The sequence below is a fragment of the Python bivittatus genome, unplaced genomic scaffold (assembly GCF_059951505.1).
Source record: "Python bivittatus isolate LINGU-HERP-01145 unplaced genomic scaffold, Pbiv_v1 ctg000810_np1212, whole genome shotgun sequence".
NCBI classification, from domain to species: Eukaryota; Metazoa; Chordata; class Lepidosauria; order Squamata; family Pythonidae; genus Python; species Python bivittatus.
In genome coordinates, this window is record NW_028277111.1 from 2216156 (window position 1) to 2243739 (window position 27584).

Genomic DNA, 27584 nt, shown 5'->3' on the forward strand with positions numbered 1-27584 from the left:
GGCACGACACCATTTTTGCATTTCCCAGTTTGTCAGTTTCCTTAGGTTTTAAAAACTTTATTAGCTAATTGCTTTGCCGTACAAGTTTACAAAATGCATTGAACACAGTTTAAGACACAGACAAAGGCAGAGCAATTCGACATCCATGCAAAGGGTCATTGCAGTGGTGAATAACAGCAGCCCCTACGTACTGTAACTCAGATTAATTCCAGTATGTCCTTTAAATATATATATTCCTGACAGAGCTAATCAGGAACAGGGTCAGCAACGTGCTGAGACTTTTTCCTAAGAAACAGGAGAAATCAAGGAAGATTATTTGCTACCTTATCTCATGTATTCAAAAAAGTGTTTCCCTTTGTTAAAATTTTCATGTTTTGTTCCATTAGACGAGTATTTCTCAACCTTGGCCGCTTGAAGATGGGTGGATTTCAACTCCCAGAATTCCCCAGCCAGCAGGGCTGGCTGGGGAATTCTGGGAGTTGAAGTCCACCCATCTTCAAGCGGCCAAGGTTGAGAAACACTGCATTAGATTAATGGTCTATGTATTCCTACCCAGCTGCATATTCTTGCTTCTACCAACAAAAGCCTAATTAATTTTTTGCTCATTAAAGCTTTATGGAATCTCAGAAAATAGGAAGGGATCATCCAGGAGAATTGCTCAATCACTTATTTCATATAACAACCTGAGACCTGTTTTAATGACATCTCTGTAGATTTTTCAGGTTACGTTCTTTTGTTTTAGTTGATGGCAAAAGAAGATGGCCATGCTGACTGCAATTTAGGATTTTTTAAATCACTGTTCGTAATTTTAGTATCTCAGATATATATTTTTAACTTTGAAATGGACCCCTGAGAAACATCTAAAGCCCAATGATACTGTCATGAAATTTGCCTTTTTTAATAGTAGGAGAGGAGGCCTCAAAATTTGCAAAATTTTGCATATGAAGTTTTGAAAAACAAGAGATGGATTAAAATCAGATGAATAAAGGAGGCGGATGGAACTACGTGCTTAAAATAGGAGTGCCAATGAGAAAATAGGATTTTGGGAAAAAAAGAGAGGAGAAGGGTAGAATTAAGGAAGATCTGATATTATTTAAATTGCATGAATACAATGCATCTGTCATTAGCATCTTATAAAATACATGGGATATATCCATCTTCCTTAATCATAGGAATTAATTTGGTGATTCCTCATCTAAAAGAAAGTCTCTGATAACAATGTTGAATGAATGAACTGGTTAAAAGGCTTTTGTCATTTACTTACAAATACACCCAAAATAAAGAAATAGGTTTCATCTGAAATAAGAATGTCACTACTACCATTATCTTGATAGAAGCTCTACAACCTAAGAGAGATTAAAGTGTGGCCACAATTAATATTGAACATTAATGACAGCAATTTCTATCTCACAGCTCCTTTAATAATTTGCTCAAGAGGATTCCTTAGTATCTCAAATAAGGACATACTGCAAATCCCACAACTTCTTGTATATATCTGTGTCATCGCTTTAATATCTGCAAAAGTTATCCTTTAGATCAGTGTTCTCAACCTTGGCAACTTGAAGATGCCTGGACTTCAACTCCCAGAATTCCCCAGCCAGCATGGAATTCTGGGAGTTGAAGTCCACGCATCTTCAAGATGCCAAGGTTGAGAAACACTGATTTAGATCCACTGCTGTACTGGTCTAAATCTGGACCTATAATCAAAACAACTTTATGTTCTCCTTTGTCAACTGGTACTCCCTTAATATACTTACCTATCCTAATTAATTTTGCTGTTGATACAGAAAAGCAGGCTTTTTTGGAATCATTATTATTATTATTATTATTATTATTATTATTATTATTATTATACACCCTGATTTTTCTAGTGTTCACTTACTATTTAGGGTAACCAGCAACAATTAAAACTAATACAAGAAACATTTCAAAAATTACAAAGGACTAGTGTTATATAGCAAACACAGACAGAACACAAAATAAAACTTCATATAAAATCTACGTTCCGCATGGAACAAATCCTGTAATAAATAAAGCTAGTCACATATGGTGAAAGAGCATCAGCAAAGGTGTCAACGGAGCTTCCTGGAGCAGGGAGTTCCACAGATTGTGTGCTGAAGACCTTTCATTTGGCCCTGTTCAACTGCAGGCCTACCACGGGTGGACCTGAGACGTCTTTTTCTCCCGCTGGGCCTCCAGTCCAGCTGGGATAAAACCAGGTTTCTCCACTGGAATCCAGGCAGATCTGAGGAAAAGTCCTAAGAAACCGCTAAGGCTTTACATTATCCCCTTTGCACACCCTGGTTGGTGCAAAGAAACAATCTGTTAATCGCTGGAACCCCCTACAAAGCCACTCTGGATTAACTGCAGTTTCCAAAAGTCTTTAGACATCTCCCCAGGAAGGGTTCACCAGAATTAAAAGATCTTTAAGAAACCATCTGCCCATGTTTATTCAAGAGAGTCGTTAAAGCCTAACAGTTGTGGTGTGTGTGTGTTGGGGGGGGGGGAACGAAGAAATGCCTTCCATCTAGGGCAGTGTTGCCCAAACTTGGCCACTTTAAGATGAGTGGACTTCAACTTCCAGAATTCCCCAGCCAGCCTTAAAGTGGCCAAGTTTGGACAACACTGATCTAGGGTATTCCGCATTTCAATGGAGCTCTTCCCTTCTGACTGTGTTTATCCTGTTGTGGCAAGAGGTTTAAGGTCAGGGTCATTCTCGTTTAACTCAGGGCTACGTATCTGATTTGGGCTGCAAAGATCTAGATGACCACTAGATGGCAGGAAAGAGACCCAGAACAAAGTAACTCTTTGGGTCCCTCTAGTGGCCGTCCGAAATCTCTGCACCACAATCTCATCCTTTGTTAGCCCAGCTCTTATTGTAATGGTGTGTCAGAATAACGTTGGGAGACAGGAGGAGGAGGAGGAGGAGCAGCAGCAGCAGCCTAGGCAATGGTCAGACAAGAGATATCTCAGCCCACAGAAGGAATGGGGGTGTGGGAAGTGTCTCAGAAGGGACCCTCTCTAGTTCCCTGGAAAGTAAAGGCAGGGAAGGGGAGAAGGGCTTTCAGACTTGCAAGATTCTGTTACTGTAACCTTACAATAAAGGTAGTGTAAGTACTTGTAGTTTCGGTTTCTTGTCTGGACTACCTCGAAGGGCTGATACTTATCCATTTCACCTCTCCTCCCAAGGAGTATTTACCACTTTGGGGTTTCTCCCAGGTGTGTCCTCTGATGAGTCGCAAGTTGCATCTTCCTGCGGAAACTCTTTCCACATTCCAAGCACGTGTACGGTTTCTCCCCGGTGTGGACCTTCTGGTGGGAAATCAGGTATTTGCCACTGGTGAAGCTTTTCCCACATTCTAGGCATTTATAGGGTTTCTCTCCTGTGTGGATTCTTTCATGAGTGATGAGGTACACCTTCTGGCTGAAGCTCTTGCCGCACTCCAAGCACGTATATGGTTTCTCCCCGGTGTGGATTCTTTGATGAGAAATGAGATTTTTGCTACTGCTGAAGCTCTTTCCACACTCCAAGCATATGTACGGTTTCTCCCCTGTATGGAGCTGTTGATGATGCGTGAGGCTTGCGCCGTGGCTGAACCTCTTTCCGCACTCCAAGCATTCGTAGGGTTTCTCTCCGGTGTGGCTTATCTGGTGCGAGTTGAGATTTGACTGCTGAGCGAACGCCTTCCCGCACGTCGGGCATTTATACGGCTTCTCCCCCGTGTGGATCCGGAGATGGGAAGTGAGGCTCGCGCTCTGACTAAAGCCCTTCCCACACTCCTTGCATTTGTAGGGCTTCTCTCCTGTGTGAATCTTTTTATGGGAGCTGAGGTATTTAATATCGCTGAAGCACTTTCCACATTTGAAACATTCGTAGGGCTTCTCACCTGTGTGAGTTCGGTGATGGGAAATCAGGATATCTCTCCTCTTGAAGCTCTTTCCGCACACTTGACACGGGAAAGGTTTTTCTTCTGCATGAGTTCCCATATGGAGATAAAAGGTGGATTTACAGCTGTAGATCTCCCCACACACCAGACACTCGTTTTTTTCCATTTCTTTCTCTATTTGTTCTTGAGTTAAGGTTTCACAGACCTCACTGTTCGATTCTGTATTTGTTATCTTCTTTTCCTCTACTTCACTTTCGACTCCTTCCAAAAACAGATCGCTTGGCCCTCCTTCAGACTCACTCTGCTGTCTCTCAGCCTCTGAAAAAAAGAATTCAGAGAACAGGTAAAAATCAAAGAATGTTCACAACTGAGAACGACCAAAAGCCAGAGATGAGACAGATCTTGGCATGTATGAGAGATTTTTTTAAAGCGAATAGTCAAGGCTGTGCAGTTTAGGCTTGGCTCCCAACAATGAACCTTGCTGGCCAATCTTTAAAAAATCCAATTTTGGAGGGATCTGCTGGTGGAAAGGTTACAAACCTCTGAAAAAATATATCGGTGCTGACAAGATTCTATTCATCCACTAAAATATGATAACACACCAACCGGAATTTCTGGAGATATGATTTTATCTTTCCTAAACTGCTACTGAGAGTGAGTTTGGTGTAGTGGTTAAGGCACCATGTGAGAAACCAGGGGACTGTGAGTTCAAAGCCAGCTGGGGCCAGTCTCTCACTCAGCCCCAGCAAGGGAAGACAAAGACAAACCACTTCCGAAAATGTTGCCAAGAAAACTGCAGGGACCTGTCCATGTAGTCAGTGAGTGACAAGACCGACTCAAAAGCACACCCACCCACAAAATGTATTATCTGGTCACTTTTCTAGTTCAGATGGTATTGGAACATATTACTTGTAGGACTTTCTCTGGGACAGGGAACTTGCCTACATTCTCGGATGGAACCACCAACATACAGGCCTACTGCACCCCATGAAAACATGCCTGCACTTTTCCTTACGTGCTTGCTTAGAAATGGATATTTTTTTATAATTTCTTCCCAGACATTACTGATAAGCACTCAGAACTGCAAGAGCTGGCTTTTCAGATCAGAGCAAGCTCTTAGATAGTCAGGAAAAAAGAAAGAAAAAACGGAGTTAACATTGGCGGCTTTCCCAGCGCTCTATGTAATCCTTTTCTGCTAACTGACTCCAGTTTCAATCTGGATTGCCTCCACCCCTGGACCTGAGAATTTCCACTGACAGGTGAGTCCAAAAGTCTGAAGGCTGATGGATGGCCACTAAACGTGGATGCAAAGAGCTTCAACATTTGCAAAATTGCTGCCGCAGAAATATGGAAAGACGCATCATCGATGGTGCTGAGGGCATGACTTGATACATTAGCTTGTTTGGCTTCTCCCTGCCTTCTGCTCCATTCAAAATAAAATAGTTTAATTTCTACACTAGAGTCCCAGGAGATAAAGTTATATCAAATAATAAATCCTCAAGGATCCCTACTGTTTATTTCTTGGGTTTCCATCCTGCCAAATCTTGAAATTCATGGTGATTTACAATAATAAAACAGAGCAATATGTACTATGCAATAATAAGATGAATAAAACAACAATTGTCTGTTATCTGTGGGTACTGTTGGCCAAGATGTGTTGGCTGGCTGGGCCCTGAAGGACAGCCTTTTCTGCTGGGGCACCCACCCTCTGAAACATCTTTCCTCCTGAGATTACGTTAGCCTCCACCTGGCTGGGCTTTTGTACGGCCTTGAAGACCTGCTTGAAGGGTAGAGAATTTTAAAAAACCCTGAAAATTCAACTGCAATCATCAAAAGCTTCAATATACCTGGAGTTTTTCTGGATGGGCTGTTCTGAACCCAATAACAGAGAACTACTGGCAGTTTAAAATAACGTGGTGACTCTTACAAGCCGATCTTGAGAAACTAGCGTCGAAGTTGGCCTTACCGAGAGAAACCACAATCCCCCTAATCTCCTCCATGACTTCTTGATGCAAAGCTTTCTGCTCTGGATCCAGCAGCCCCCACTCCTCCTCAGTGAAGCCCAGCGCCACCTTCTCCAGCGTCACCAGATCCTGAAAGGAAATAAATGTTTCCCTCACACCGATCCTGTACCAAGCTTCTCCCACGGAGCAAAGTCTCAGTTAAGTTGCAGGGAGCATTATCAACTAAGCTGCCTTCTGCAACCTGGTGCCTGGCAGACAGGCTGCGACTACAACACCAATCATTCTCAGCCAGCCCAAATTGGCAAATCGGGGGGGGGAGCCCCAACCCATCTGCAGAGCTCCAACTTGTGGAGGGCTGCAGAAAAGAAGCCAGCCCATCAACTTCCCATCTGTAGTCTTCCCGTTGGAATGGAAGCCGAGGGAGAGTTATAGGGGATAGGCAAGAGAAGCAGCATTCCAGTGATCCCCGGCCATCTCTCCAGTTGCTTCTCACGTACCCGGTCCTGGGGCAAAGGATAGGCCTCCACTGCACCATCGAGAGACAAACTAGCACATAAGCCAGGTGGCCTTGGTGCAGCTCCTGGAAGGGGAAAAATATAAGGGATATTTATTTTAGTTAGGGACAAACCTTCCCCCCCCGCTCCCTATTTCCAGGCAAAATGGCCAAAATGTCTTCTAATAAGGTATTTGTTTGCATGCTTAGGAAGAAAGGGAGTTTTTTCTGGTGGTTAGAGAAGCAATCCAGGTTTCGTGTTGTTCATTCCCACAGAGGGAGAAGGAGGGAGTTCTAAGTACAGGTAGTCCTCGACTTACAATGGCAGTTAGGACTGGAATTTCATTCGCTAAGCGATGTGGTTGTAAAGTGCAAATGCATCACTTAATGAGAGCAATCCCTGCAGGGACAATCCCTGCTGTCGTTAACTGAATCCCACGGTCATTAGATGTGATGGAACGTATCTACGAGGAGAGTGATGTGGGAGATCAAGGCTATCAGGAGGGAGGGGGTGCATTCCAGACGGGGAAAGGAGGCAAAAGACAACACAGTCCACAGGGGGAGCATGAGAAGAGTAAGAGATTCAGGATAGCCACTCCCTAGAATCGCAACTAGTGTATATCCACTAGTTGCTGTAGTATAGATTTAGTTTGGCAAGATTCTGTCTATAAGGTGTAAGCAAATAAAGGAACTGTACTCAACTGGACTGTTTCATTGTTGTTCTTGGGCTGGGCCTGACATCAGGTGAGGCAACTTCCTTGGGCTTCCCACAACCAAGTCAGTGGGGAAGCCAACAGGAATTTGCAAGTCCCAGGTGGCTTGCAAACACTCCAGCAGGGAGGTAAGTGGCTGCTGCTGGGTGGGGGTGGGGGGTGCATGGGGGGGTGCATGAGGGTGAGAGGGAGGTGCAGCAAGGCTCGGGAGGGTGCATGAGGGTGGCATGGCGAGGCTCAGAAAGGTGCGCGAGGATGCGAGGGAGGCACTGCAAGGCTTGGGGAGGGTGCATGAGTGGTGGGGGAGGCATGGCAAGGCTTGGAAAGGGTGCACAAGGGTGCAAGGGAGGTGTTGCGAGACTTGGAGAGGATGTGCAAGGGTGCACAGGGATGTTAAGGGGGCACAGCGAGGCTTGCGGAGGGTGTGTGGGGGTGTGCACTGGCATTTTCTATCCACACAGTGTGTTTTTCATGTTCAGTATTTCAATTCAATGGGAAGAGAGGCCACCAAAACCTTTCTCCTCATTCAAGCTCCTTTGAATGTGCTAGTTTGGGTAGACAAAGTCCTAAAAGTAAGTATTTCCCAGAGGCCAACAACTCCCCAATATAATGGGTACCTTTGGAAGCAATCATCAAGAAGGGGGGACTGAGTTGGAAAATGACTTCATGTTCCTTACCCAGTGAGGTCCCATCTCTGTGGTCTTCTTCTAAGATCCATCGTGGAGCCACTTCAGCGACCTGGTTCTGCACCAGAGAGAGAATCACCCAAGGGCAGAGATTAGAAAGGGACAAGGTTTGGAGAAGGGAGCTCCTCCAGGGATGATTTCCAGAAAATCTGGTGGAATTAGGGAAGGGCTGATTTCCAGGATGATTTGCTCTGCTCTCAAATCAGCCAGGAGGCATCTTCCTCACCTTTTGATCTTCCTGCTTCCTGTCCTCCGCTTGGCTCAGGAGAAAGCCTTCGGCCAGGGCCACTGCCTGCGAACTGTTGTCTGCCCCACACTGTCTCACCCAGCTCTCGATCTCCGGGGGCAGGATGGTTAGGAGCTGCTCCAGCACCACCAGATCCAAGATTTCAGCTTTAGTGTGACGTTCTGGCTTCAACCACTGACGACAAAGCTCATGGAGTCGACTACAAACCTCTCGGGGACCCTCCACTTCGTGATAGCAAAACTGCCGGAAGGGCTGGGGCTGGGCGCTCAGACTCAGCGTAGGCACTCCCAAGACATTTTGAACAGTCGCTTCCCGGAATTGGGTACTGCGACCCACCTGGCTGCAAGGAATGGCTTGTTTTGCTTCCGGGCCACCTATGTTGTGCCGTCGTAGGTTTGGTCGCGGCTCCTGGGCAACGTCCAACATGGCCAGAGAATCACCTTCTGCTTTTTTAAAGTGACTTGAGCACACGGACCAAGCCCTGCAGAGCCAAGAGGACACACAATTTATATTTCTATGAACGCTCCCAAAGCAGGGGACTATTTCTGCTGTAAGGTGAGGCAACAAAGGCCAGAATGGTGAAGGACAAATTTTCTAAAGACCAGACTGACCATTAGGTAGAATGAATTTAGGCCAGTGTTTTTTTAATCTCAGCAAGTTTAAGATGTGTGGACTTCAACTCCCAGAATTCCCCAGCCGGCTTGCCAAGGTTGAGAAATGTTGGTCTAGATACATACTTAGATCAGATTTTCTTCAACATAAATCAGTGAGTTAAGTTATTTTTGAGTCTCGGGGGTAATATGTCATTAAAATGAATGCAGCTTCTAGACTGATGTTATCTTAAGCAGGATTCCAGAGTTCATTCCTATTAGATATTTTGCAAGGATAGATAAAGGAGATTTTTTTTGTGGCAGTTCAGGGTCTTTGATTCTCTTTACTTAAAATGAAATTGCCTTGTGAGGACAATAGCTTTAATCACCCCAATATTCAGTTTTATTGTTGACTTTTATCATAGCATCTGTATTCATGCAGAATGAACGTTTCTGCATTTATTATGCCCTCAAGGTTCGTTTCAAACCCAGTGAGAATCCTTTGAAATCTTGGCATGTCAAAGACTTCCCTGGTTTTGAATGCTGCTCGATAAATTTGGCTATTAATTATTTCTTTCCCCCTTATTAGATTAGCTCCATCCCTCTTGATGTTCTGGAAGTCCCTCAAGACCTGGTTATGTCACCAGGCCTGGGGCTTCCAGGGAACTGGAGACATGCTTAGATGGCTCCACTGCTGAGTTAGCTACCTTTATTCTCTCTTGCCTAGAGTTTGTATATTTTTTTAGTCATATTTATCTTTTAATATCAATTTTTATCTTTTTATATTGATTGTTTATGTGTGTGGTGTTTTTATGGGATTCTTGTAAGCCGCTTGGAGTTGCTTTTCTGTGAGATGGGCGGCTATACAAATTTGATTAATAAATTAATCAATTAATAAGGAAGCAATTCTATTTTGACCTGGATTCACACGGCTAATTGATGTTCTGGTGTAATCCTAATGTGAACACAGAGGGGGAAAATGTTTCAGTAGAAGTTGTGAGCCAAGCAAGGGATTAATGCTTTGAACCAACTGATTAGTAATGGCTTTTGTAAGGATTTTGAGAGGTTGCGTTTTGAATATAACTTACCTGAATCATTTGCTTGGCAGTATGTACAATTAAAACATGTATCCTTAGAATAATGCGGTCGGGATGTTTTAGCAGTTTCAGAGGCACCTGAAATACTTAGGTGCTTAAAGGATATTGTACTTGAAATAGAGCCAACAATCCAATTCTTTATGAAGATTAAAAATGTGTGGTGCAGTGGTTAAGGTGCTAGACTAGGATTGGGAAAAGCCAGGTTCTAGGTTCCCTCCTTAGCCACAGAAACTGACTTGGGACGGTCAGTCTGACCAACTTACCTCACAGGGTGGTTGTCCTGGGGACAAAATATGAGGAGGGAGCCCTATGTATTCTGCCTTAAGCTCCTGTTTCAAAAGGCAGGATATAAATCTAATAAGAAATAAATGAAGAAGGGTAATATTGGCAATATATAATTTTTGAAACAAGGAACTGGAATCTCCCGTGTTTGGACAATTAGTGGGTCCAAGTGTTGAACTAAGGTTGAAGTTCATTATGATCTAGGTCTGAAGTTAATTCATCAGAAAACCTGACTCCCCAAACAGTGCTTAAAACTGATTTTTTTTTTCTGTTGGCATCGTAAGAAATTTGAGGTCTCTCTGACTCGTATGTTGTCATCATATTCCTTATGGCTTCTTTTTGGTTTCAAGTCATTAATATGATCATACAACGCTGGGAAAGAACACAGTAGTTAAAGATGTAAATGGGATGCTGTGTTAGACTCCAGAAATATGGAATTTGACATTTTATAAAGAACTGTGGTTCTACTGAGATTCAACTACAAGAATTATACTACGTAGGTGGAAGGAGAACAACAATCCAAATGTCAAAGCGTAGATTCAAGAGATGCTCTGTGTTAATTTGTAAAATATGTTTATATTGTAGAAATGAGAAGATGGAGAAGCATGTTTTTATATGGTCTGGATGTAATAGTTAAAATACTGAACTAGTTGTATATTAATACTATATGGATTATTTTTTTCTTGTTATTTATTCTTTTACTTCATGTAATCAATATTTATCAAGATTATTTATTCTCACTGTAGCATTATTTTTATCTTGATTAAATTTTACTAATGAAATATATAACATGTATATTCATGTAAACAGGCATATAAATGTAAATCTTTTTTTTTTAAATATAAACTTTTTTTTTTGGTGCCTTCGAGTCTGTCTTGACTCCTAGTGACTGCCTGGACAAGTCCCTGCAGTTTTCTTGGCAACATTTTCGGAAGCCATTCATCCTTGCCTTCTCCTTCCCAGGAGAGAGAGAGCAACTGGCCCAAGGTCACCCAGCTGGCTTTATGCCTAAGGAGGGACTAGGACTCACCGTCTCCTGATTTCTAGCCTGGTGTTTTAACCGCTACACCAAACTGGCTCTCATGATTGTAAATGAGAAAACAAAAATATTAAAAAATAAGGAAATCCTACCAGCGTTTCTCCCTATTACCTAGGGAGATGCTACAGGAATAATAAATTAAACGTCTAAGGATGAGTTGCCCTTTTTAAACACCAAAATCAATATTCCTCAACCTCAGCAACTTTAAGATGTGTGGACCAACTCCCAGAATTCCCCAGGAAATAGCTGGCTGGGGAATTCTGGGAGTTGAAGTCCATACATCTTCAAGCTGCCGAGGTTGAGGAACACTGTTGTAGAAGACCCCAGAGAGTCTTCCCACAAACGACCAAGCTCAGATGATCCTACTCTGGACCCAAGATGCTAAGACCAGCTGCCCGGAGGAGGCTCTGAGGCTGGGAGTGGTGGAAGGCAAGAGGAAAAGAGGACGACCAGCAGCAAGGGGGGTGGGCTCAGCTACAGGGGCACCCTTGGAAGACCTGAAGGATCAAGTTAGGGACAGATCATTATGGAGGAAATCTATGCCGTCGCTAAGAGTCCACGCCAACTCGATGGCACGTCATCCAGTGAAGTCACCAAGGACAGAGCTCAACTTGGACAAGATTGACCTTTTCCTCAAAATGTACACAGGACAGCAGGAGTTTTTCTGACTGTCCTAAAGACCATAAAATCCTCCCCTCTTGGCCAGGGCGGGCCCACCCACCCTACCTCGGGCAAGGGTGCTGCTGCAGGGCGACCCAGAAGGCACCGCTTCCCACTCCCCGCTCCCCCCTCCAGGGGCCAGGATGGGCTCGGCTGCCCCGGCCTGCAGGGCCCTACCGGATGCTCTTGGGAGAGACGCTCAGAGGCCGCGCCTCCCTGCCGGAGTCCGAAGGCAAAGCGGGCGACCCGCGCGGAGCAGCGCCGGCCTCGAGCCACCCCTCGCGCCGCCTGCATTTCTGCAAGGAGCGGGGCGGGCCTTCGCTCAGGAAGAGCCAGTCCTCCACTTCCTCCCCATTTCCTTCCTCTCTAGGAATCCCTTCTCTGTGGTTCCCTTAACCCCTCCGGGGCCGAAGAGGACAAGCTCTAGGGTGCGATGCGCTGTACCCTATGCATGCTTAAGCAAAGCTTCCTCCCACGGTTTGGTGGGGGAATAGCTGATGTCTGGATAACTACCTCTCCTTTATGGCTTGGCCATCTGCCTGATTTTTGGGATAAAAATTATTATTCTGTGCTAAAATGAACACCCGGTTTAGTAAATTTGTGTTTCTCAATCTCAGCGACTTTAAGAGGGGTGGACTTCAACTTCCAGAATTCCCCCAGCCAGCATGGCTGGCTGGGGAATTCTGGGAGTTGAAGTCCACCCCTCTTAAAATGGCTGAGATTGAGAAACACTGATTTATATAGCCACCCATCTCACATAACATGACTCTGGGCTGCGTACAGAGTTAAAAACACACACACACACACACACAATACAATAAATAATGAAAAATATAACAACAAAAACATTAAAAGCAGTAAAACCATTAAAACCCTAAACAATTTGCGCTAGAGCGCAATCAGATTCTCTAAAATGCAACCACCTTACGGATTCCATACCCACATTGTTGGATCCCCAGGCAGATGGTAAAGCTTGGGAATCACCCACATTTCACACACTGGGACTTCAGGATAAACCATCCATCCATTTAGTACTGTGGGTGGTCAAAAAAGTCACCTGAAGCTCCTTCTGGTGTTATATGCTAGTTGACCTACAAAACAGCCGGGCAGCGCTTCAATGGCATAGCTGCCATCTTGACTTTTTTGACCGCACCTATGGACACCTTTGCCTCCCTACCTCCCAAATTCACAGCCATACTCTTGAGTTATTTAAATGGGCAAAGAAGTAATTTATACCTATATGGTGAAAAACTATAGCACGAAGTGAAAAATATAACTAACTATAGTGAAATCTAGTGAAAAACTATAGAAAAAAATTATACTGAAAAACTACAGAGGAAGTTAAGTTCCTTGATACAAACTTTACTAAAGGTAAGAAAACAGAGATGTTTTAAGACCTGCAAATACTGGCAAAAAAGTAGTAGATGTTATGGGTTGTACTTCTTGGGAGCAAAGTGTAATGGGAGTAGGTGAGCAGATAAAAAGAAGCAGTGACCGGGATGGCTTGAAAGGTCACGCTAAACTGTATGTGGATACCCAGGTTGTGTTTCTTTTTATTTCTACGTTTCTTGTAAGGGCTTGAGTGTAACAGCAGTTAGGATGTAGTCTGCTGTGAGGAATGGACGTTTGCTAAAAGGAGCAAAAAACCCTTGCTTTGTAGAAAAGGGTGCTTTATGGAAGTGGGAGTGAGAGGTGGGCAGGTCTAGAAAAATAGAAAAGGAAGCAGAACACAGTGGGAATGAGGCCCTTAAGGAATGATTGGTTGAAACAGGAGCTGAGAGACGGTAGAGCCCCAAGGAACCCCATAAAGGAGGGAGCTAAAGCTAAGCCTCTCCCCACTGACTGCCCACTAAGAGACCCACTGCAACACAGTGTCCCCCACCCCCAACCCCTGAAGCCAATCCTGAAGGATTGATGGTATCAAAAGCTGCTGAGAAATCAAATCACCACCTCTGCCACAGATCATCTACAAGCGTGATCAATGTCATCTTGGTGCTGTACCTGTCTGAAACCTGAATGAAAAGGGTCCAGATTATTATTATTAGATTTGTATCCTGGCTTTTTATATATAACTCAAGGTGGCAAACATACATAATACTCCTTCCTTCCTCCTCTCTTTTCTCCAAAACAACAACCCTGCAAGGTGGGCTGGGCTGAGAGAGAGGGACCAGCCCAAAATCACCCAGTCAGCTTTCATGCCTAAGGCGGGCCTAGAACTCACGGTCTCCTGCTTTCTAGGCCATCACCTATTCTAGGCCATCACCTAACCCACTACACCAAACTGGCTCTCAGATAATCTATTTCCTCCAAGATGGTGGCCGCAGCCATGCAACTGAAGCCCCACCCCTTTTTAATCTGCAATGCATGCCATTTTGACTTTTTTGACCCCAGCTCTGGATACCCCTGTCTGTCCTTGTCAATGTTCTGTCTCTGATGTAAAAAGCGGGGTGTGAAATATAGCTAATGCTAAAAAAAAAAAGCTATTTCCAAATTGGAGACACTGCAATATTTTTTTTGGTCACCCGTCAACTTTTTTGTTTTGTGAATGTGAATTTTAAGTGATTCAACAAAGAATCAGTTTCTGCACCTCAAACAAATTGTATGGGTGGATAATTTGATGGGAATTAATGTTGTTCTTGAAATTTGTTTCACACTCCATGTCTACTGTGAATATTCTCTCCTGGATGAAGCTGCTGATAGTGGTGCAAAAGGCTTTTGCTGTAACTAAAGCACTTTCCGCAGTCCAAACATTTATATAATTTCTCCCCTGTGTGTGTTATCTGATGGGCTGCAAAGTTGGACCGCTGAATAAAGCTTTTCCCGCACTCCAAGCATTGATACGGTTTCTCCCCCGTGTGGGTTCTTTGGTGAGTGGTGAGATTTACTTTCTGAGTAAAGCTCTTTCCGCACACCATGCACCGGAAGGGTTTCACTTCTGCGTGGATTTTTTGATGGGAAGCCAGGTATTTTGCACAAGTGAAGCTCTTCTCGCACGCCAAGCACTGATACGGCTTCTCTCCAGTGTGAGTCCTCTGATGAGTGACAAGCTTGGTCTTCTGAATGAAGCTCTTCCCGCACTCCAAACATTTGAAGGGTTTCTCTCCTGTGTGAATCGTCAGGTGGGTCGTGAGATAATTGCTGCTCCCGAAGCTCTTCCCGCACTCTAAGCACCGATACGGTTTCTCCCCCGTGTGTATCCGATGATGGGAGAGGAGGCTCGTGCGTTGACTAAAGCTCTTCCCGCACTCAAGACACTGAAAGGGTTTCTCTCCCGTGTGAATTCTCTGATGCCTTTTCAGGCTCGACTTATTACTGAAGTTCTTCACACAGTCTGAACACTGGAAAGCCTTCGATCCAGTGTGGATTTTCCAATGAGCTGTAAGCTTTGACGGACAACTGAAGCTTTTTCCGCATAGAAGACACTGACTCCTGGCCTTGCCTTTGTCCGCCTTTCCTGAGCCTGGAATTTCACCATTACGGCTACTTGAGAAAGCCAAGTGATTATTTTTCTGTTGGGCGTCTGCTTTCCTTCTGTGTTGATCTTCCTCTTCAGCTCTGCCTCCTTCCAGCCATACCCCAGGTCGTTCTTCTTCCTCTCGTTCCCACCTGCCACCTGGAAGAACGCCCAAGAAAGAGACTGAAATCATAGGACTACCACAACTAACTGCATTTGTGAATGAGAGCAACAGAAAAGGAAAGAACACGAAGATATGCGTCTGCTTTTGGTCATATCCAGAGGAGAGCTTTTGACACCAATAGGATCTGAGTGATCAGGAGCAGGGTTCCTCAACCTCGGCAACTTTAAGATGTGTGGACTTCAACTCCCAGAATTCCATATGCTGGCTGGGGAATTCCGGGAGTTGAAGTCCACACGTCTTAAAGTTGCCGAGGTTGAGGAACCCTGATCAGGAGGACAAAAGTCTTTGCCGTGGGACTACTTCTTCCTGCCTATCTACTGTCCCTATTAAAAGAGCCCTATGAAAGCTGCCTTATTTTGATTATGTGTGATTATGCACCATCAAGTCAGTGTCGACGCTTAGCGGCCACAAAGATAGATTTTTCTCCAGGATTGCCATATTGGGTGGATCAATAAATATTCACAGAGTTGCCGTTTGCGGTGCTTCCTCTACGATCATGGAGAAGAAGCTTCTAGCCATTTCCTCCCCCAAGATCTATCACAGGGAAGAGAAAACAGAAACAGGAGGAAAGAGTCATCTCAGGGCAACTCTGTCACTCCAGGCTTTTGGGCAGATGCCTCAACTCAAAGTAATTCTTCCAAGCAAGATTCCCGCAGTCTTCTTTAACAAGATTTATTGAGATGGAATGCTTTCGGGTTACAAGAAGGGCACAAATGTACTATTTCCCCTTTAAAACCAATATATCCTTGTGTACGTTATGGGGAGACTTTATTCGCTTCTTTTTAACGGCTTTCCTGCGAACCAGCAAGGAGGCAGGTATTTTCACTGGTAACCGAGGAGCTCATGCATCATTTTTTACAAACTCATCTCCAGGATCCTGATCAGTCGGTGAATCAACAATTACACTTCTGTTGACTTAGGGAAATCTGGAAAGCCTCAGGCCCCATGGGCTGAATGTGACTTGCGACATGGTACTATCTGGCCTCTTTTTTTTCCAGTTCAATTTATTAGTGAAATTTGACAACAAAAATAAATAATGATACAACAATAATACTAATATTACCTGGTTTTTTAAAAACCTTTTTGAAATTGCTCTTCCTTTTTAGCACTATTGTATAGCAGGGGATGTGGGGGAGGGGGTGTCAACATCTGTAGCATGACCTGCATGTACAGAAGAGGGAGGGCTTTCCTTGTGATGCCGTGCCCGCTGCCTTGCAGACGTTGATACCCCCCGCAGATGCTCACGTTACATAAATGTGTTGTAACATCAACTCCATCTCCTCGTCCCTTCTGAGACTCTTGCCCTGCCCAGTGTCTAGCTGCAGGCTATGCTGACTCTTATCTGAGTGTTCCCTTGGCAGCGTCTCTTCGCCCACTCTCCCAAGGTCTTTTGGGAGACCATTACAATGGGGGAAGGCTTGGACTTTTTAACGGCTTTCCTGCGAACCAGCAAGGAGGCAGGTATTTTCACTGGTAACCGAGGAGCTCATGCATCATTTTTTACAAACTCATCTCCAGGATCCTGATCAGTCGGTGAATCAACAATTACACTTCTGTTGACTTAGGGAAATCTGGAAAGCCTCAGGCCCCATGGGCTGAATGTGACTTGCGACATGGTACTATCTGGCCTCTTTTTTTTCCAGTTCAATTTATTAGTGAAATTTGACAACAAAAATAAATAATGATACAACAATAATACTAATATTACCTGGTTTTTTAAAAACCTTTTTGAAATTGCTCTTCCTTTTTAGCACTATTGTATAGCAGGGGATGTGGGGGAGGGGGTGTCAACATCTGTAGCATGACCTGCATGTACAGAAGAGGGAGGGCTTTCCTTGTGATGCCGTGCCCGCTGCCTTGCAGACGTTGATACCCCCCGCAGATGCTCACGTTACATAAATGTGTTGTAACATCAACTCCATCTCCTCGTCCCTTCTGAGACTCTTGCCCTGCCCAGTGTCTAGCTGCAGGCTATGCTGACTCTTATCTGAGTGTTCCCTTGGCAGCGTCTCTTCGCCCACTCTCCCAAGGTCTTTTGGGAGACCATTACAATGGGGGAAGGCTTGGACAAACAGGGGCTACAGCCAACAATGTCCCTTATAGCACTGCAACTGAAAACTATTTAGAATTCCAGCCTAGAAGCAGCTCACCTAGAAACTCGAGATTTGCCCAGTTCTGTGCCGTGACCTCCATATGCAGAGACTTTTGGTCCAGATCCAGCAAAGTCCACTCCTCTTCCGTGAAACGCACAGCTACCTCCTCAAACGTGGCCTGAAAGATGAAAATCACGACTCAGATATTTGCACATGGGGGCAGATGACCTAAAAATTGAGCTGCAATTTTTTAAAAAAGTAAAATCCAAAGAGTCTGGAGAGAACAATCATGTATTTCTTAGCAGCTACAAAGAGAAACATACCATCATCTCCTGCAGTGCTTTGCTGTGATGAGATATAAAAAGCACAAAAATATCTCCCCAGCAAGCAGAATCATGAGAATTTTCATCTGGCCAAATGCAAACACGCATATCTTCTCCAACACGCGCATCACAAGTATCTCCCTTCTGTATCTGGTGGGAGCATAACCCAGAATCTCAAATCAGAGAAGGGAAAACCAACAATCTGACTTAAATCAGACTCTAATAGAAGAGAATATCTGTAACTCAGGGTTGAACTGTGGAGTCCTTGGTGCTGAGTTTGGTTGTCTGCTTGCAGAAGTTTCATTGCTCAACTAGGTAACAGAATCACTGCTGATGAATGTGGGGTTTGCTCCCTGTTTATACAGTAGCTTACCCTGCCAGTGTTGGAGAGGGTATGGTTTTCTCCTCGGTAGTTCCTTGATTAGGGTATTGTTTACTGCTTGATTGTTTGTCTGGTGTTAATCCCTGCTTATCTGGGTGTTGATTGCTGGCCAGGAGGTGTTCTGGTCTTTTGGTTTCCATTTTTATTGTCTCTTTTGAATGGGGTGTAAATGTTGTTTATCTCTATGTGCCTGATGATGGCTGATTTGTCTGAATACCAAGCTTCCAAGAATTCCCTTGCATTTTTGGATTTAGCTTGGTCCAAGATGCTGCTGACAGTTTCTCAGTTGAAACTATGGTTGAGTCTGCCCATGTGTTATGAGATTAAGGAGTTTTCATCGTGTCTTCTGACTACTAGTTGGTGTTCATGGATGCGCCCTGCTAGTTAAATCAGACTTCAGGGAAAACCAACGGTCGGACTTTCAATGGGTACTTTTGAAAGTCTGCGTGAACAGATCTGAGAATATTAGGATTAGGTTCTTTGACCATTGCCTCAGACCCAAAGCAAGTCTTTCCAAGCATAGCTCACTGAGTTCTCATTAGCTAGATTCATTGAGATGGATGGGATGGGGTTACAAGAATCCCAAGAAATGAATTCCTATTTCCCATTTAGAATCAAAATATCCCTCTGTCCATTATGGCAGAGACGTCGTTATCTTCTTTCTAACAACCTTCCTATGATCTGGTGAAAAGGTGGGTTTCTTCCCTGTTAACAGAGAAGTTTGCAGCTGCTTCCCAGATGTTTTAGTTGCAGAACCAATTCTTACAATCAGAAACAAACAGCCTGAGTTCAGCTGGCCCATGAGAGTAGCAACACTGAGCTCTCTACCAGCCCTCCTGTCCAAAAAACCCCCAAGCTCTCAGTCCTTTATGGTTCATGAGCAGAAAAAGGAGGCTTCAGAACCGAACCTTGCTTCTACTATAAAAAAGACTTGGAGTTGCTGGATTTCTTCTTGAACAGCTTTTTAAATGTTTTAAAATAAACAGAGCTTGCCAAAGAGTTTGCCTGTCTTTGAATCACTGCCTGCCAGATTTCCAGTTCTAGTATCACCCAAGAGAAGGCTGACACCCAGGAAACATGAAAATCTCCCTCGTTTTCCCACCACCTTGATCCAGGACTTGTATTTTCTATGCGGGATGATGAGGACACCTCAGGTAGAATTCCATGGATACACCCTCGTTTCACCATCCAACAAACTTCAAAGAGGAAGGAAGGATCTAGTTCTCCAGAAATTAGAAACTTTCACTTTCAGGTGACCCGTTTGGAAAAAAAAGCAATGCAAAAGAGCCAGATATTAGTTATTCCATTTAATTCTTTATCTGATTTGTACACCAGCGAATCAACAGAGGTTCCCAGCAGTTGACAGCTAACAATCCACAGCCCATTCAAATGTCTGTGGTAAGCATTCATGTGAAGGGTCAGAAGAAGGGGTTAATCTCCCCCCAGGTTCCTATGTGGAGCTAAGGCCAAACCAACACCAGTTTGAAGAGGAATGAGCCCAACCACCCACTGTTGGGGCAGCTGTTAACATGCACATAACATGCTGGAACGCTTGCAAGAGGGCCCACGACCTGGAAAACAGGATGTGTGAAATTTAGATATAGGCTTAAACCAGTTTGCGCCATAGGGAAAGGAGAAGAATGTAGATAGTTACGATAGGGTGATGTCCGTTTAGCCGTTTAACCGCAGCCTGCAGGGACACAGTAGCCTTTAAACTGACACGTAGACAGAAGCCCCAAATATGGATAACTGTAAATAAGGGCAAGGGGCTTCAGAGGAGAGTAGTGGGAGATGTAAACTAAGGCGGGACAAATGGAAGTTGTATTTGGCGTACCTGATAGGTTGTGAACCCCAAAGTACCTGACCAATGAAGAGCTAGGGAGGGAATTTGGGAAATATAAAGATTGTCAACAAATTATGTTCGGGGCTCCTGCCGCCTTACAGGCTGGAGTCCTTTTGTTCTGGTACCTTAATAAAAGCAACCCTTCATTCTGCACCTCGTGTTTGGATGTCTTTTGGCTTCGGCACCAAGCTCAGACCCATTTTGTGGCGAAACACATACAAATAAAAAAATGTAGATAACATAGGATAATAAATAACAATGATTAAACAAAAATAACATAGAGGTGAATACGTGTAGCTCAGGGTTGAACTGTGGAGTCTTTGGGGTTCTCTGAGCTTGGTTCTTTTCTTGGAAACGTTTCATTACCCAGTGTCAGGTTCAGCCCAAAGAACTCCAAGAGACAATGCAAATACAGTTCTGTTGCGTTTATTAGCTTCAAGCTCCAGACAGAAAATCTCCCCAGACTGGACCCTAGTTCCCAAGCCAGCCAGCCACAACACCGTGAGTTCCTTAGGGAGGTCCCAGCCTCATCTTCTTGAACTTCCCACGCTCCTGTTGTGGGCTAAGAACACGCTTATCTCCCTGAGCATGCCCTTCATAAGTCCATTCCATCACACCCGGCTAGGTAACATCTTCAGTGCTAAAATGGGCTGGGGTTTGCTCTCTATTTGTGTCTATATATGTCACATATCTCTATAACAGACACATAGAGATCAACAGCATCTATACACTATTCAAAAGAGACAAAAGACCAGAAGATCACCTCACCAGCATTCAATCACCAGCAATCATCTCCAGCAATCATCACCCAGATAAGCAAAGGTCACCATGAGGTGTACGAGGCACACAATCAAGCAGCAAACAGATGCCAATCAAAGAACTACCAGAGGAGCAACACAAAACCCCCACCAGCACTGGCAAGGCAGGCCACAGCACATAAATAGAGAGCAAACCCCATCCCATTTTAGCACTGAAGATGTTACCTAGCTGGGTAATAAAACGTTTGCAAGAAAAGAACCAAGCTCAGAGAACCCCAAAGACTCCACAAAAATAACATAACCAAAATACAAGACCCCAAAATGGAACACCACAGTTAAACTGAAATTAAATTTGTGTTCAAGGCCATGAAAGATGTAGCAACCACATGTTTCAATCCACCTCAGCCTTACCTGGTTCAGTTGCAGAAACCAACTTGGACTACAGGCGGACGGGCCTGGTGCATCTCCTAGGAAGAGGACAAAGGTGTATCAAAAGTCGATCAATTCATTTGTCAGACTGAGTCCCTGCTCTGTAACAGAGATCCACTTTCCTGTCCGTTTAGGTGGACAGCCACGGAGGTGACCTTGGAGAAACTATGGGGTGACAATTACAAAAACGTGCTTTAAGCCTGGGAAATGAAGAAAGCATTAGAAAGAAACTCACACTGACTCCACTTTATCTTGGGTGTAAGAGGAGGGGAAGGAAAAACATCGTCAGCTTTCAAGATTCCATAGCCAAGATCAATAAAGTGGAATTCCAGCATTCTTGTAAAGTCTGTTTCCTGACTGGGTCTACCTCGAAGGGCGGACATCCATCTTGAAACCTCAGGGAGCTCAGGTGGGGTCATTATGAGTTTCTTCCTAACGTCTTCTTCATTTTCCAGACTTAAACATGTTTTTGTAGCTGTTGCTTCACCGTTTTTCCAAGGCCATCTCTGTGGCTCTCTTCAATTTATGACAGTAAATGAGCACAGATAAGGAACAAGGAGGAATTTCTTCCTGTGAATCAGGGCAGGGAGGGGCAGTTTTTCTAGCCTTTTCTAAACCAAGATCCAGGCTCGCCAAGCCAAGGAGGAGGCTCAAGAAAGCAAGCCACCAGGACTTCCGGGTGGGGAAAATGGTGCATTGATGTGTCTCTGAAACGCAGAGATGACGCTGGGGCTGGAACTGCAACTGGTCTTGTGATCCTGGTGTTGCAGAGCTTTTCTGGACAAAGAGAAGCTGAAGAGATCACCCATGCGTGCTCCAGACGGCAGTTCCTCACGATGAAACCTGCAAGACCCAAAGAGACTTTGCATGCTCCTCATGAGTAAGAGTGCCGGGAGCTGAGGAGGAAAGATCAGGCTTGCAGCCTCAGTGGAGTCTTTACTCCACACTGGGTCCGACCAAACCCTCCTTTCTTAATCACTGTGGATTACAACTATTTAAAAGCTAAAAAGATCTTCGGAGCAGCACTTTAATTAGACCATCTGGTGAGTGTTCCTATGGCCCGTGATGTGTTTAACAGAAAAAGAACAGAAAAAAACTACAAAAATGAACTTGCAGCAAAAAGTACATTAAGAGCGTGGGCTATAAAAGTTTTAAGCGGATAAAGGGACCAGTGGCATTTTTTCTGGACGTTATTTACTCTATGTTTCTGTGAACTGATTAATTCAATAAATCAATACGTGTTTCGTTATATGGTAATTTCAGTGAGGCTATTATATGTACAAAGATGGAAAAATATAGAAATACCCACAATGCTGAAATGGCTACATTGACTTGTCTGATTAGGGAAGGAACAATAACTACTTTTATAAAAGACTAGAAACCCTTTATGGACTTTTTTGCTGAAAATGGACAAAAATGGGGATTTCAGTATTTACTGATTAAAAAGGGTTGTTTATGGGAAGAAGGGAACCAAGATACAGTAATACCTCGGTTCACGAACGCTTCTGTTCACGACCAATTCAGTTTGCGAACAGCAGCGTTCGCAAATTTTTGCTTCTGTTTGCGAACTCTGCATTGGGTGACAAACACGACCCGCGGCCATCTTCCCTGCTCTGACACGTGGTCGTGGCTTCCTCTAGGTGAGATCGCAGTCGCAGACAGACACTTGCTATGAAGCTTTTTAGTGTCGCCTCAAGCAAGGTTAGTGTTCTCTCTCTTCATACTGTACTGGACCGTACTGTACTTTGTGTCATATTTTTGTGGTTAAAAAAAAAAACATATGGTTCAGAACAGATTAACCTTATTTACATTGAACGTTATGGGGAAATTTGATTCGGTTCGCGACCAATTTGGCTCGTGACCACAATCGTGGAATGAATTAAGTTTGTGAACCGAGGTAGCACTGTATGTAATTTGGAAAGATGGAAATGGTAATAATCATGCTAGTAACTGCTGCAAAGATCGGAAGTCGCTTCTTTAGATAACTTTCTTTTTCTTTCTCTTGTGTAACTGTTTCTCACTTTATCTTTTACCTTTTCATCTTTCTTTTTTCTGCTTTTTTCTTTGCATTTCTGTAGTTTTTAAACTCTGAAAAATTCTTGTTAAACAAAAAGTATATATCTGAAAAGAAAGCAACCTGCAGAAGGAGCCATTTGGGCCTGCCTCTTCCCTACATAAAGTCAGGAGAATATAAACCCAGTCGGTATACCCTGAAGTTTTTATCCCATTAATTCTTACCCTGCGAGGTGGCATCTGTGCAGTGCTGGGTGATCCCCGTTGACTGCCTCCTTCCCTGGATGCTCAAAGAGTTTGGCTCTGCCCCAGGAAACGCCACAGCCATTCCCAAGAGTAGCTTCTCCCCAAAAGAAAGAGCATCAAGGATCACAAAAAAGAGGGAGAAGGATTAGAGAAGGGAAGATCCATGTGGGGCCTGCCATAATCTCCTCTGGATTCATTTCCAGCAAATGTTGGATAATTGGTGGGGAATATAAGGCTACTGAAAATTTCAGCCTGGGGGAAGTGGCAGGGATGAATGTTCTTACCTGGTGCTCGCCTTGCTTCTTGTCTTCTGCCTGACTCAGGAGGAAGCCTTCTGCTAACGCCACCGCCTGGGAACTGGTCTCTGGCCCACATTCTCTCACCCAGCTCTTCATTTCTTGAGGGAGGACCCTGAGGAACTGTTCTAGCACCACTAAATCCAGAATTTGTCTTTTGGAATAATGCTCTGGCTTCAGCCACTGACCGCAGAGATAATGGAGTTGGCTGCAAAGGTCTCGGGGACCCATGGCTTCCTGGTAGGAGAAATGCCTGAAGTGTTGACGCTGAACATCTGAGCTTAGGGTATCTTCACTTCCCCAGAGGTCTCTACGGCTCTCGATCTGAGGGTCGTTTGGAGCTTCTGGACTCAATTCCCCCTCTTCCATCTTTGTCCAGGGCTCCAACATGGCCAAGGATGACTTCCCTCTTCTGGAGATCCTTCTTTAGGAAGAGCCCGAGGAGATTCTAAACCCTGAAAAACCAACCAGATACTCTGAGAAAGAAGAATACGAACATGCTGGAGGCAAGATGGTATTTTGCAATCCAAGCCTAGCAGATGAACAGATGTTCTCTCGAGTTGGAAAAGCAGGTCATTATTTGAGAAACAGGAGGAGAAGGATTCACCCTGGTCCTAATATTGGGCAGAAAGAAGCAACAGCTGCTCCTGACAGGTGGTCTGGGGTGCCTTTCAAGGTAGTCCAAACAAGAAAGCAAAACCATGAGTATTAACACTGCCTTTATTGTAGGGTTATAGTAACAGAATCTTGCAAGAATGAAAGCCCTTCTCCCCTCTCCTGCCTTTACTTTCCAGGGAACTAGGGAGGGTCCCTTCTGAGATGATTTCTCCACTACCGTTCCTTCTGTAGGCTGAGCTACCTCTTATCTGACCATTGCCTTGGCTGTGGCTCTTCCTCCTGTCTCCCAGGGTCAATCCCGCAGACCGTTACAGGGCTGCACTGAGGTTCATCCATGACGTACCCCAGTGACAGGAGCTGCCCTGGAGGCCAGTTAGCTTCCAGGCACAATTCAAGGGGCTGGATGTTTCCTAAAATACGAAAACATGGCCCTTCACGAGGGGATGAAAGGATGAGTAAACCCTAACCAACAACTCATTATACAGAGTTTGTCAACCTTGGCAATTTTAAGATGTGTGGACTTCAACTCCCAGAATTCCCCAGCCAGCATGGCTGGCTGGGGAACTCTGGGAGTTGAAGTCCACACATCTTAAAGTTGCCAAGGTTGACAAACTCTGCATTTTATTAATAAAAAACATGGACAAAATCATAACTGGCTAGATCCCCAAGTCACTCAAATGAAATAGTTTGGGGGGCTTTTCTGGGGGGCAATCAGACCTCTGAGGCAACACATTCCTTCTAGTGGGGCTATGACTGAGAAGGCCAGTCTCCTGGTCCAAGGCCCTTGATCTCCCTGGGGGACAAACCAGAGCATGGCCCCACACAATGTTTTTTTTTTTAATAGTATTTTATTGGAATTTTAAAGTTCCAAAGTTAAAAGTTAGAAATGAAAAAGAAAATTGAAAATACAATCATCGTAATGGCTGTATGCAACGTTTTTGGGGTGGCGCAGAGCCAAAGTGGGCAGGATGAGGCCAACATTTTTAGTGCAGTGAGAGCCGGGTGAGGCAGTGATGAAGGTGCTGAATGAGGAGTAGGGGGACCCAGGTCCCCTTGGGGACTCTGGGCCAGTCCCTCCTTCTAGCCCCAGAGCTAGGGTGGGGTAGTGGGGAAGGAGTGGTGTGGGGAGAGCCTGATTCACATCCAAACTCACTACAAAAACTCAAGGAGTGACCGTGGGCCCATCTATCTCTCCCAGCCTGACCGCCCTCACAGGGTTGTTGTGCTGGCAATAAAATGAAGGGAAAGCCCCTTGTAAGGTGTCTTGGGCTCCTTGTAGGAAAGACAGGCTGTAAATCTGACAAAGAAAATGGGGGGGGGGGTTGTTTTTCCCCCTTTGCATTTTTCAGGGACAGGGTTAATGTGGAGGTTTTCGTTTCATTTTTCTAATGGTGACATTACAGCTTTGGCGGGTTGTTCCCCTCAACACCAGGAAAGCCTGCCATCAGGGTTAACAGCTGTGGGCAGAGGAGGCTCCATGGGGGGGGTAGCAGAGAGGAATCTGGAGGCCCCACCCAGGATTGGGGGCCCCAAGGTGCAATCAAAACCACTGGGCATGTCTGATTATATGGCATGCTCTGTTGCAGTGCTTCTCACCCTTGGCAACTTTAAGCTGTATGGACTTCAACTCCCAGAATTCCCCAGCCAACCAGCCAGGGGAACATCCTGTGTTGCGTCACAGGATCAGTGAGAAAGGGGTCAGAGGTGGACTGGGAGGGGGTCTTGCCTTGATCCAACAGGGCTCTTTTTGCAGACAAATTCTCCATTGCAGCACGTTGAGCCCAAGCAGACAAAAGGGTGTGAGAACCTCGCAACAGCTTTATACAAAGGGTGCATTTGTGGTTTTGACTCAGCAATGGTGTGGTTGTGATCCTTTGTTTTCCTCCCACTGATTTCCACAGGGCTGATCTCTGACCCTAATCAAGGGTTTCTTCTGTCCCGCTCCTCCATAGGTACAGCGACCACACGTCCTTTATTACAAAGGGCAGTCCTTTATTTCCGAAAACTGTCTTCAGACTTATTTATTTTTCAAAACCTCGCTTCTGCCTTTTAGTTTGGTCATTGAACTTTACCCATACAAATGGTCCCACTTATTGCACAGTCTTTCCCGTTCGGGTGAAAAATCTGGGAATTGAATTGTCTTTTTAAAATAAATGTACCTGTGCTGTTTGATTTTAGATGCTTTCATCAGAATGTGTCTTTTTGTAAAGTTTTTTCTTGGCGTGGCTCTTGAATTTTCCTGGATACAGCAAAGTTGTAAACATAAACATTTTTTTTTTATCCTTATGAACCCCTTTCTTTCAGATTTGCCCCTTTTTCAGGTTTGCCCTTTCTGTTTTTCCAAGAAAATACGGTCACTGCATCCATAAGGCTTCTTGTCCCGGGCTTGTAAAAAGAAACTTGCCCCAAAGACCTCCACGAGAGACCCTGGAGTCATCCTACCTGCCAGGAAGGGGGGCTGAGCAGAGGAGGCTGGATTCCAACTCCTTTTTCCGTGGCATCGGGATCAGTTGCGGTCCTGCGTCCCCCTTACTTTTCCTTGCGCGAATCCGCCTGCAGCATCCCCGCAGGAGCGCGAAAGGCACCGGCTTCCCAAGTTCCAGTCCTCCACGCCCCTGCCTTCCCCTCTAGGAATCCTTCATCTATGGTTCGTTTAACTCTTCGAAGCCTAAAGACCAGCCTGTTTTGTCTGGCAGGGAGAGGGGCAAAGCTGCTAAGACATTGCAGGGATTCAGTGCCGCAAAAAGCACAACGCCCTAATAATCAGGGCGCTGTGACAGACGCCGTAGCAGAGGTTTTTCTCAGGGATGCTCCAGGGTAAAATAATAGATATTCACAGACGCAGAGGTGTGACACAGAAGGAAGAAGGTACGGGGAGGGTAGAGGAAAGCAAATACTACAACAGGAACAATTCTTCATATGAATGCTGGATGCAGGTTAGGTTACCTCTATTTGAATAATACAGTCAGGTCCAGAAATATTGGGACATCGACACAATTCTAACATCTTTGGCTCTATACACCACCACAATGGATTTGGAATGAAACAAACACAATGTGCTTTAACTGCAGACTGTCTGCTTTAATTTGAGGGTATGTACATCCAACTCAGGTGAATGGTGTAGGGTATTACAACAGTGTGCATATGTGCCTCCCACTTGTTAAGGGACCAAAAGTAATGGGACAGAATAATAATCATAAATCAAACTCTCCCTTTTTAATACTTGGTTGCAAATCCGTTGCAGTCAATCACAGCCTGAAGCCTGGAATGCATAGACATCCCCAGAC

The 27584-nt window shown here is 44.7% G+C and overlaps 2 protein-coding genes across 2 annotated transcripts; both read right to left on the minus strand.

The window, feature by feature from the left end:
• Nucleotides 1–466: 466 nt before the first annotated feature.
• On the minus strand, nt 467–12245 carry LOC103060743 (uncharacterized). The gene is made up of 6 exons (XM_025175770.2): nt 11836–12245; nt 7970–8471; nt 7735–7801; nt 6349–6431; nt 5854–5980; nt 467–4205 (listed from the first exon to the last, which is right to left on the minus strand). Exons 2-6 carry the CDS (start codon nt 8414–8416, stop codon nt 3196–3198), a joined length of 1734 nt encoding a protein of 577 aa, XP_025031538.1. The 5' UTR covers nt 8417–8471; nt 11836–12245; the 3' UTR covers nt 467–3195.
• Nucleotides 12246–12368: 123 nt separating this feature from the next.
• On the minus strand, nt 12369–26891 carry LOC148213924 (zinc finger protein with KRAB and SCAN domains 8-like). The gene is made up of 6 exons (XM_088129613.1): nt 26740–26891; nt 23668–24134; nt 23363–23477; nt 21107–21162; nt 17447–17567; nt 12369–15271 (listed from the first exon to the last, which is right to left on the minus strand). The coding sequence occupies exons 2-6, from the start codon at nt 24067–24069 to the stop codon at nt 14307–14309; spliced, it is 1659 nt and encodes a 552-aa protein (XP_087985739.1). The 5' UTR covers nt 24070–24134; nt 26740–26891; the 3' UTR covers nt 12369–14306.
• Nucleotides 26892–27584: the final 693 nt, after the last annotated feature.